Source organism: Hibiscus syriacus, unplaced genomic scaffold (genome assembly GCF_006381635.1).
Source record: "Hibiscus syriacus cultivar Baekdansim isolate YM2019G1 unplaced genomic scaffold, ASM638163v2 tig00112416_pilon, whole genome shotgun sequence".
NCBI classification, from domain to species: Eukaryota; Viridiplantae; Streptophyta; class Magnoliopsida; order Malvales; family Malvaceae; genus Hibiscus; species Hibiscus syriacus.
This window is the reverse complement of record NW_024063328.1, coordinates 87,695-98,870: the sequence shown is the minus strand read 5'-3', so window position 1 is coordinate 98,870 and position 11,176 is coordinate 87,695. Positions and strand designations below refer to the sequence as shown.

General features: G+C 33.6%; 1 protein-coding gene, 1 long non-coding RNA gene and 1 pseudogene across 2 annotated transcripts; 1 reads left to right on the top strand and 2 right to left on the bottom strand.

Annotated features, from left to right (window-relative positions):
- Positions 1-1,103: 1,103 nt before the first annotated feature.
- LOC120179464 (G-type lectin S-receptor-like serine/threonine-protein kinase CES101) lies at positions 1,104-1,829 on the bottom strand. The gene is made up of 3 exons (XM_039185053.1): positions 1,682-1,829; positions 1,357-1,588; positions 1,104-1,263 (listed from the first exon to the last, which is right to left on the bottom strand). The coding sequence occupies exons 1-3, from the start codon at positions 1,827-1,829 to the stop codon at positions 1,104-1,106; spliced, it is 540 nt and encodes a 179-aa protein (XP_039040984.1).
- A 40-nt stretch (positions 1,830-1,869) lies between these two features.
- On the bottom strand, positions 1,870-2,495 carry LOC120179459. Its single transcript, XR_005521617.1, has 3 exons — positions 2,358-2,495; positions 2,073-2,274; positions 1,870-1,891 (listed from the first exon to the last, which is right to left on the bottom strand). It is a non-coding gene; the product is annotated as an uncharacterized LOC120179459 (long non-coding RNA).
- Positions 2,496-8,991: 6,496 nt separating this feature from the next.
- On the top strand, positions 8,992-9,493 carry LOC120179452 (annotated as a pseudogene).
- The last annotated feature ends 1,683 nt before the right edge of the window (positions 9,494-11,176 follow it).

Below are 11,176 nucleotides of genomic sequence, written 5' to 3'. Positions count from 1 at the left end.
ATGACATTTAAAACTAAAAAGATAATTCCTAAAATAAAATAAATCCTAATTTGAATTCAAAAAATTGGTTGACTGTATCTTCTAGAAGCTGCTGACTGGGCCTTTTAGAAGCTGTTGACTGGATGCCACATCACATGCCACGTCATTACCACGTCAACTGCCACATCAGCTGCTGACTAGATGTCATGTCGGGTGTGTCAAGTCTCAAGTCATCCACACTAATTCGGTCACGAATCTAGAAAAAAAAAATTGCACGATTTAGTTGTTCTTAGCATAATTTCTGGAATTAAATGTCATGCATCGAAAATGAATTAAAAGATCCAAGTTAGCAACTAAAATTATCTAATCAATGAGTAATTAATCATGAAATAATGTATAATTTAAACACTAATAAGGAGATTAAGGTCATGCGGGAAGATAGATGGTGGGATTTTGGGAAGTTTAGAGAGGTTTACGGTGGTCGAAACGGAGGAGATTTTATGACCCTTCAAGGCTAAGAGGTTGCAGAGACGAAAGAAAGGGATGAAATGACCCATTGCAAGCCATGGGAACATCACTATGAGCAGAGATTTCCTGTTATTCATTGAATTGGAATTTGGAATAAAGTTACTCTATGATGAATGGTTCAAATAATATGCTTATAAGTTTCAACACTCGTCCTCGTATATATACCGTTAGATAAATAGACAAAAACTGCATATTTTTGTATTACAGAGCATCCAAGACTGAAAATGTGACATCATTTACAGAACAAATTTCAAACCTGCTCTGTTTTTCCAAGTTGTCTTTCGCCATTCTTGTTGCATTGAAGAAAGCTGGTTGTTTAGGAGAAGTAAGACCGAGCTTCCATTGGTAAGCATCGAGTAAACATCGGACATGGTCGGTCTATCATCTGCAATTTCTTGGACGAAAGTAGCCCTATGTTAACATATCTGATTGCCAAATGTGTTGGCACTTTCTCCAGCGTTGGATCAGCTAAATCCATTGGACTGTTGCTGGTCCACAAACTCCATGCCTTCAATCACAGGAGAGAGAAAAGAAAAGAGTTTTTCAGCTGAATGGTAAAACAGTTTGAATTCATGAAGTAAAACTGTTATTACAGTTCAGAAACTCATGTGGGCGAGAAGTCGGAGAGAATTAGACTGATAAAAACCAGTGTTCTTCTTCCCACTCACAATCTCCAGTAGTAAGACTCCGAAGCTAAACACGTCGGATATCACTGAAAAGAGGCCTTCGAGAGCGTACTTCGGGGCCATATAGCTGCTGAAAGTGAACGTTCAACTCAAAAGTTGTTAATAATTGTGCACAGTCATGCAATGCAAAGCATAGTCAGTGACACAAATATTACTCATTTACTAAGTTCCGACGATTCTATTTGTAATTGCTTGTAATTCCTCCCCCCAAAAGATTCTCGCCATTCCAAAATCTGAAATCTTGGGATTCATGTTGCTATCCAACAGGATGTTACTAGCCTTCAAATCTCTGTGAATGATTCGCAATCTAGAATATTGATGAAGATAAAGAAGCCCCTGCACAATGCCTTCGTTGATCCGAACACGAGTCTCCCAATCGATACATTTGATCGAATCTGTTGTACATCAGGATGTTTCTAATTAGTATTCTATTGGTTCCTTAGTTAAAAAGGATTGAAAACAGATTCAAACATCTGATGAAAGAAAACCAAAAAGGAAAAAGTCCAAGCTCTTATTCGGCATGTATTCGTAAATTAGTATCTTCTCGTCTCGTTCGAGGCAACATCCTAGAAGCCTGAAAGGTTCTTGTGCTGGAGTTTGGCTATGACGAGTGCTTCGTTTTTCAACTCCTCCCATCCTTGTCCAGATCTTCTTTAGAGTCTTTTTACAGCTATCTCACCACCTTTCAGTAATACTCCCTGAAATGAATAAGCACTAGATTGGTTTTGATTTAAATTGCAGTCCATGTACATGTTTTCGGCCTGGTAACATTTATCACAATTGTAGACCTAATCGATCATCTGATGCTAGGGACTCGAAACTGTAACTTCTTGTTGCAATCATTGGTGAACCCTGCAATGATAAGGAAAAGGTTCATACCTTATAAATAGGTCCGAAACCTCCTTCGCCAAGCTTATTTGCGACTGAAAAATTATCTGTTGCTGCAGAAACGCTTGCAAAACTGAATAGTTGCAGTTTCAATTTGTGTTTTCGATGTATTCCAGGCTCCTTTTCATCCTTCAAGTCTGTATCATCATCTCTTCTAGGCTCATTTCCAAATCAAATTTTAGCAAATCCTCCCCTGAATGTTGCAGAGAAAATGAACTTACAGTGTTATCTATGAACACTACTCATTATAGAATATAGAAAGGGATCAAGTTTTACCTCTCGGCTGAAGCCTTTTTCTGATGAGATAAATGCCAAACCCCAAAACAAGAGTAGAAAGAGAGAATGTTAGTATGATAATTATCCAAAGCTGCCTTTTGTTTCCTTTGTTCGTTTGATCTTTTGTTGTTTCATTTGTCGAATTTTATGTCTACGAAACAAAATTGAATATGAAAGAACTCAAATAAGAAAACAGAATCAAGACAAAGTTAATGCATATTTCAGATCATAATTGTTATTTGTCCTACCATTTTTAATTAGCTCTGAAGCTGCAAGTTTGAGATAAAAGTCATTTCCATCAACATAATCTTGTGGAAGTTGCTTTAGGTCGAACAGATCTCCATACCAGACCAAGCATCCAAGCTTGAGCTCGACGTCATAAGCATAAGCAGTACAAGAACAGTTTCTCAAACACTCTGATTTGCAGTCTGCTGCATTACTAATTAGTTTTAACTCATGTCCACCACTTGGATAATCTAGAAAAAGCATCAAAAGATATCCATCAGTCCGAACTTGACCTTCTTCGGTGCTGCACTTCAAGTCAGCCTTTCTCATGCAACATTCAGATTCCCCATTCTTAATAGGTTCAAAACCTTCCAAACAGGTGCATGGTGCTTCAGCATTGATGCTGCAAATGCTGAAAACACCACATCGATGATATGGACACTTAGAAGACTCTAATGTATTCCAACGTTGGTCATATTCAGACCAAGACTGTAGCTTAAGCTGCCCAAGCTCATCCAGTACAATCTGTCTAACCTCAGAAGTATTAGGAAATTTCCAATATCCTTACCAGACATATCGAAACTTAGAAAGAGATTTCGGTTATCTTTCCAGTATATTTTGAAACCCTTCTTAATAATTAAAATCTCAACTTTTAGCTCCAAAGAGAATGAACCGGGAGCTGGATCCTCTGAAGTTCTCCACGACACTGGCGGTCGATTAGGTCCAGATAATTTAACATCATCAAGAGTCATTCCAGGCAAAATAGCATTCGTTTCATCCTTAAAACTTCCCATAAAAACTTGTAAGCTACTACGATCGAGCAAAACAAGGTTACCTGAATCTAGTAGCTGTGCATAAGTGTTGTGTTTGGTGATACCGCCGTCACATCATAGACCATCTTGTCATCTGAAATCACAAGCTTTCCGTCGTCATTGATACTAATATTCAAAGATTGCCCGGAGAATGGATACTCTCTGTTTGCAACCCAAAAAATGCTCCGGTTGGACACTTTATGCCATATGCCAACATAATACTTCGAGGTATTTTCCGGATAAAAGAACCCAAGTTCGAATCTCTCCCCAACTGATATAATTGTGTTGGGATATGTAATAGGCTGACCTATTTCAATAGTATCAGCACCATTGATAACTTGGAAGGCAAGGAATGGACAAACCAGCAAGCTGAGAAGAGAAGCAAATCTACTTATGTTTTTGTCTGAATGAGGTCACAGTAAAAAAAGGACTTTTCATTGCATTCTACAAAAAAAAACCATAATTTTCTTTGCCTTAGTCCATTGATCAGATAATATTCTAATTCCATGGAAGATTAGTTAGGTAGTAAAAATATCGAAAAGTCACCCGAAATTTCTTCTGCAAAAGACCATGATTAGATTGAATATGTAAAGAATAGTCCAACTAAATTAACACTAACTTGGTCAATAAGCACCACTGAAGTAAACTCCATTCCAAGGTCCGGTCTGGAACCTTTTAGCCAACCCACTGTTGATAACTAAATAAGGTGAGCCACGAATGTCAAGTCTGAATGTAACGTACGGATCCTTCGAACTTTTCCATGACGATAAAGACCACTCTATTCTTATCTTTAATTTCTTCCCCAGTTTCATGCCTGGCAATAATGTGTCCGATGGATAGTCAAAGATCTGCCAAAGATACGTTTCGGATTTCAAGCTTACATTCTGTTTGAGGAAAAAGTTTCCAGAATGCAAGAGTTCTGCAACTGGAGCTTCTGTTTTCTAGGGACCATAGAAGATCAAATGGTTCTGTTTCTTCCTTCAAGAAGTATATGATTTCTGTTTATATCCAGAATGCAAGAGTTCTGCAACGTCCACTTGTATCAGTAATCAGTTTATTTCTCTTTGCAATCCACAAGACTGGCCCTGTGATGTCTTTGTACCACCCTAGGAATTTGTTCCTTGAGTTGCGAGGAGAAAAGAAGCCAAGTTCAAAGCTTTGAAATAAGGGTAAGTCTTAGAAGAGAGAAGTGTAGATAACAATTTTCGTCCCGAGTTGTTCCAAGTGCTTTTATATTATCTATATATATATATATATATATATATATATTTTAGTTGAAAATAAATATATATAATATAAAAATTTTTGAAAATATAGTTTTCGAAACATGTATAATATATAAATTTAAAGATATATTATTTTTAAAAATATAATATATTATTATTTTTTTCAAAGTACGTATAGTTTTGAAAATATTTACATATATATATTATAAAATATGAGTTTGGTTTTTTTTAAAAATATATATAATATATATGATTATTATTATTTACTCATTTTTATTTTTTTTTTTTTAGGTTCAGTCCAATTCGGGGTCCAATTTCAAGTCTCAATCCAAAAGCAAAGGTCACGGTCCAGCAGAGGAAAGCTTGTTTGAGCATGCAGGCCAGACCTAACCCATATACGCATTAGGTTTTCTACACTTAAGTTAAAGTTGCCGCACATATAAGGGCTACATAATCAAGGAGGAACCAATGACCAAGATTGAAAGTAAAATAGGGTTTGGAAACCCTAAAGGAAATGTCACAATGCACAGCCAAACCAAGGTTTGGATCTGGCCCCTTGATCCAATGTTTAGGAAGGCCCCAGAACGTTCCAGAACACACCAGAGGATGCTTAAAAGTCCCGATCAATCAACGATCGACGCGTAAAGACCAAACGCGGCAAACTAAGCCCCACGCACTAAACCGAAGGCCATTTCCAAATTTTTTGATCCATTTTTGGCAAGAAATCAAACCAAGTCGTAAGCCAAAAATCAGATTGAAAGACAAATATGGCAACCAACATATTCAAATCATGAAAGCAAATTGACCCAATATGGCAACCAAAACACAAGATGGCAAGAATCAAAGGGATATGATCAATCATCCTCGAAACAAGGCAGCGAGATCACCCAAAATCGAGAGAAACCCAACATGCATGGCAATGAATCTGTTGGGATTTTTGAAGCTCAATTGAACAACCGAAAAAGTTGCAAGAGGGGTGAATTGGAAAAAACAGTTTAGGGAGTAAGGAGAAATAAAAGATAGAAACGTTGGTGGTTCGACTTCTCAACTAAGTCTAACTCCACTACCTTAGCTCCTCACTAAGGATTTTCTAATAAATTTACTAATTTGTTCTTTCTTTTTCAAGGATCAACATTAACCTTTACAACTCCCTAATTTTTCACTTGGCTAAACTAGAACCAATCCCCTTTTACAAAAGGTAAAAAGAAGTCAACAATAAAACATCTCAAAGGTAGGGTGTTTACAGATTAAAGCTCACTAAACACTAATATTTACAAGAGAAGTAAAATAGGAATGAAAAACTTTGAAAAGTTTGAATAAATTAAATTCAAGTCCAAAAACATTTTGCCATAAATTGTTATATCAAAATATAGTTCAACAGAATCTCTCGGTCAAAGAAAATCGGAGTAAAAAAGGGGAAACAAATCCCCAAATCATGGTGGTGCTAGGGCTTCTTTTTATACTTTCGACCTTCCTTTAAAAGCCCTGTGAAACAGAAGATAAAGGATCAATTTTTGGGGGGATGAGTTTTCGAAAAAGAGAAGAACACCAAAAAAATCTGAAAAGAGATAAAGCACTTAGCTTGGTGTATTACTGCTTTCGTGAAGAGCCGAGAGCCACCGAAACTCAAAGCGTCATCGAGAAGAGGTGAGGAAATTAAACACTTTCGGCTTAAATCTACGTCGAGGGTGTCGTTTTTTGGTGATTTGGTCGACAGGATTTGCTTGAGGGTGGAAAGGGTTTTCGGTTGGGTTAGGTTAGGGTTCCCCAGCCACCATAGGTGGTGGTTAGAGTGACTGACCAAATGTGGTCAGAGGGGTTTTCGGTCGTCAGATTCTGGAATAGGAGAGAGAATTAAGAGCATGAGAGAAGGTTTTTGTTTTTGAGGAAATGATTAAATGAAACCAAAATGGGTGAAAGAAGCATTTATATACGAAAGACCATTGTGCAATTAGAGTGTTTTTAAATCCTTTCTGCAGTCCCTGGAGTTTTGAAGCGTAGTTCATTTTGGTCATCTACTGTAAATTGAACTCCCAAATTTCAATACAATTTAATTTAGTCATTTTCATTATTTTTTAATCTTATTGTAAATTGGTACCCTAATTAATTTTTTTTTTTGCATCTTTTAAATTGGCGAAAGGGGCATTTTATATAGAGAGAATTTTTAAATCCTTTATGCAGTCCCTGGAGTTTCGAAGTAGTTCATTTTGGTCACCTACTAAAAATTAAACTCCCAAATTTCAATACAATTCAATATAGTCCTTTATTATTTTTAATCTTATTTTAAATTGGTACCTTAATTCATATTTTTTATTTTGTAGCTTTTAATTTATTTATTTATTATTATTATGTTACTTTTATTATCATTATTATTTTATATTAATTTATCTTGTAAAGGGATCCAATTAAAGCTCATCAAAGGTAATCGTGAGGTACCGAAAGGACAATTCGAGGGTGTTAATCCTTCTCCGATTGTAATCGACTCCCGAATCCGATAATTTTACGGTAAGAAATAGATCCGGTAAATGGGCGAAATCAATGTATCCGATCTACCTCCTTCAAAATGATCTGTGGCGACTCCATCACGATTCCAAGTCGAAGCGCGAACCCGGGACCACCCGGAAAACCGTAGCCACAAAATTCATGGGAGACTCCCATAATCATTGTTAAATAATATTAAACTAACAAATGTTTAACACAATCTTATGGACATGTTGTATAAAACAATGGGTTTAATTTTCTAAAAAGAAAATTAACCTACCTTAACAGATTAAAAAAAATTCCCTAAAATCTCAATGTATTGATAACATAACTCTAAAACAAATATATATAATTTTTTTAATTTATTAATAAGTATGGTATATTGATGATATTGTATTCTCAAAGACAAATATTAAAAATAATAATATTAAAAAAAAAGACAACTACAAACTTTATTTCAACTTATTACAATTATCAGGGCAAAGTGTCATTTTAATTAAGGCAACGTATATAAGCTAATTGATGGTGTAATATGTTGCCATAATATGCATAAATTTGTAACAATTATTGGGGTAAAGTTATTCGATAGGGCCAGCACCAAGCTAAAATCCACACCAATCGATATCAATGTTGTCACATAGCCGGGCCCGAAAGAACATGGAACGGTACGAAAATGGCCTCACCTCTTTATTATACATTATCTTACAATTTCCTCTTTCCAACCAAATATATTTTATATTTAGTTTTAACCATATATATATATTCTTAATCTCTTAATTTTATCGGTTTGGTTTAATTATTTTAATCTTTAGAAAAAAAATATTATATCCTTGGTGGTTAAAGAGATAGTTGTTGTCCTTAGAGCTCCCGAATTCGAGTACCAGTGACTGCAAGGTATTTGAGCGTTCATTATCAAATGATTGAAAGTCTCTAAAATAATACTACCACTTGTAATTACCCTAGATTAATCAAATATATATAAATTTTTTTGACAAATTAGACAAATAATGCAGGCAGAATAATTAATTAGTAATATAGGTCATCCTCAATTTTATTTTGAGATCTAATCATTTGTTATAGTGCACGTGAAACTCTTTACGTGAATGTGACAAGTTTCATAAAATATATTTGAAAAATAGAACTAGTGATATGAAATAGATTATGCATGAAATTTGTCTTCTCCACTTGACGTTTTACTTACACCGTAACAACTAGCCTAGATCCTAAATTAAATTTAAGAATACCTTATTTCACTAATTTATTATTTCGTATGTATCATTTTCCTAATTTTTCAAATTAAATTTTATCTTATTTTTAATGTTTGATAGACTTTCATTTGATAAGTAGGCGTGACTACAATGTAAGAAATACTTCATAAGTTTTAGATTGAAGATTAAAAATTCCTAAAAAAACGTGTCACATTATAGTTCAACCTTAAGCTTACATCAAACGTATTAACTCGTTTTGTCCTTTTTTTTCTTTCTTTTCAAGATTACAGGAGTAAAGTGTTAAAATTCTGTAGACAAGGTATACCATAGGAAACACGTGTGGAAACGAGAATCGAAGTTAATGGAAAAGTAGGTAGGAATTACTTTTAAAATTTTTTAACTATTGACGGATGATATTATATATATTCAGAATCTTTAGTAATTATTGATTGTTTAGCATTGAAGTCGTTTAGTAGAATTACACTTTAATTAGATAAAAATAATATATATATATATATATATATATATATATATATCATGCAACTTCCAGGAAGTAGGGGTCCTTCACAGAAATCATAGTGAAAAAGATTGTTCCAATGAAAGGTGCAAGGACCTCATATCACCATAAAAATATATTTCTCCGTTTGTACATTCATTGTCTTCCAATGGCCATCACTCTTTCCGCGAAAAAACCTTATCCCTTCTCTCTATATATCCCCTCCCCTCTTCTCCATCCTCCACCTCCCCTATTCACTTACCTTACCACACAAGTTATCACAAACACACCAACACCAAAGGTTTCTCTAATGGAGATCGACATCATGGTCGATTTCGAGGACTACTTCCCGTCGATGATGGTGAGACTCGGAGCGGAGGGGTTCATAGGCGAGCTCTGCAACGGGTTCCGGCTGCTCATGGACTGCGAGCGGGGGCTGATAACGTTCGAGAGCTTGAAGAGGAACAGCGTTATCGTGGGGTTGAATGACATGGGGGACGATGAGATCGTTTGCATGTTGAGCGAGGGGACTTGGATGGAGATGGGGCATTGGACCAGGTTGAATTTTGTATTCTCATGTTTAGGTTAAGCCCTGGGTTAATGGTGGATAATAGTATTAATAGCTCAAGGCAATGGATGGAAAAATGTGTATGATTATGGTGTTATCATACATACTTACCTATATGTGTATGTATGCATGTATGTATGAAACTATATGTACGATAATATTGTAAAACTAGGTTTCGTTGATCATTTATCTTATTTAATTGTTGGATAACCTTAAAATTAATTTTCCAAGGTTGGAGAATTAAGCATGTCCTTGGAGAATAAATAAATATGAAATAAATGATTAACATCTTCTTCTCTCTCACACACACAACAATCTCTATTTTGTTTTAAATTTGTGTTTTTATTATTTCTTATTATAAATTTGGAATTAAAAACTTTATATGTGCAGTGATTATTGTATTTATGGTTAATAATATTCACACCACAACAATCTCTATTTTGTTTTAAATTTGTGTTTTTTATTATTTCTTATTATAAATTTGGAATTAAAAACTTTATATGTGCAGTGATTTGTATTTATGGTTAATATATTATTATCACTTTGGGTAAACTACAACAGATCAGGTCATTTAATTGGGTTTTGATAAAAAAAACCCATCATTTTAAAGAAAAATCACAGACATGTTACTTAATTAAATATTACTACAATAGAATAGATCATTTTGTTGTTAATTATTAGATGAAAATAGCATAGTGATATAGCACGGTATAATAAAAGTTTTAGTCCTTAAAATTTATATAATTTATCAAATTGATTCTACTCCAAAATAATTCATAAATTTAATTCTACATATTTAAAAATTTAAAAATTTTAATGTTTTATACACTTTATGTCTAATGATGTTATTTTAATTTTTTAACTCTTTTAAATTATCCTTTTAGTCTGATGGTTTGAAGAGTTAGATAAATTAAGATAATATGAGATAAATCAGTTGAAGAATTTAATTTTTTTTTGACGATTTTATGGATGAACACATCTCCAATTTGGCAAAAAAAACAAAAAACAAAAGATAATTACACCACTTAATCTATATATGATATATCTGTATAATGCGATAAAATTAATATGTTAAAAATTTACAAAAAGAGCAAGATTAATATAAAATAAATCGCATACGAAAATAAAATTTAACGTGATTTGATTTATTTACCTTCACAGTTGAAAAAAACGAACATATTATCGAACATTCCGAACGTAAATGAAAATATATTCATGTTCATTCGTTTAATAAATAAACGAACATAAATGAACTTACCGCCGAATAGTTCACGAACGGTTCGCTGAACGTTCGGTTCATTTACAGGCCTAAGTAAGGTGCTTTTCTTTTAATTTATTTTTTAAATACACCACCTTATTGTAGGAAAAAATTAAATTAAATAAATAATCTCCAATTAGATAGTGATATATGTCATAATCTAATTAGAAATTAAATTTGTTTAATGGAATTAAATTATTACCAAATTGATAGAATGTATACATTAATGGCCAAATATGCAATTATACTAAGTTTTATTAATGCCACATCATATCCTCCGTTAAAAATTAACGGCAAGTGGTTTGATTGAAGAATTAAAATAGTTGAATAGTCTAATCAATTAACATCACTGATCAAAATAAAATTTGACAATAATTAAGTGATCACTCATAATTTACCTAAAATTTAAACTCAAACACTCAAAATCTCAAAACCTCAACTTTATCGATACAACCAAAATCTATATAAAGAAACAATAACTATAGTGAATTATTTCAAATTAAAATTCCAAATCCTTTATGAAACCATTATGCTTAGACTTCAAG

What these genes read in the sequence shown, in the direction of transcription:
- LOC120179464 (XM_039185053.1), bottom strand. Translation starts at nt 1,829, where the DNA reads ATGGGAGGAGTTGAAAAACGAAGCACTCGTCATAGCCAAACTCCAGCA. An exon ending in CTTGGACTTTTTCCTTTTTG is followed by an intron (nt 1,589 to 1,681) that starts GTTTTCTTTCAT and finishes GATGTACAACAG; the next exon opens with ATTCGATCAAATGTATCGAT. An exon ending in AATAGAATCGTCGGAACTTA is followed by an intron (nt 1,264 to 1,356) that starts GTAAATGAGTAA and finishes GTTCACTTTCAG; the next exon opens with CAGCTATATGGCCCCGAAGT.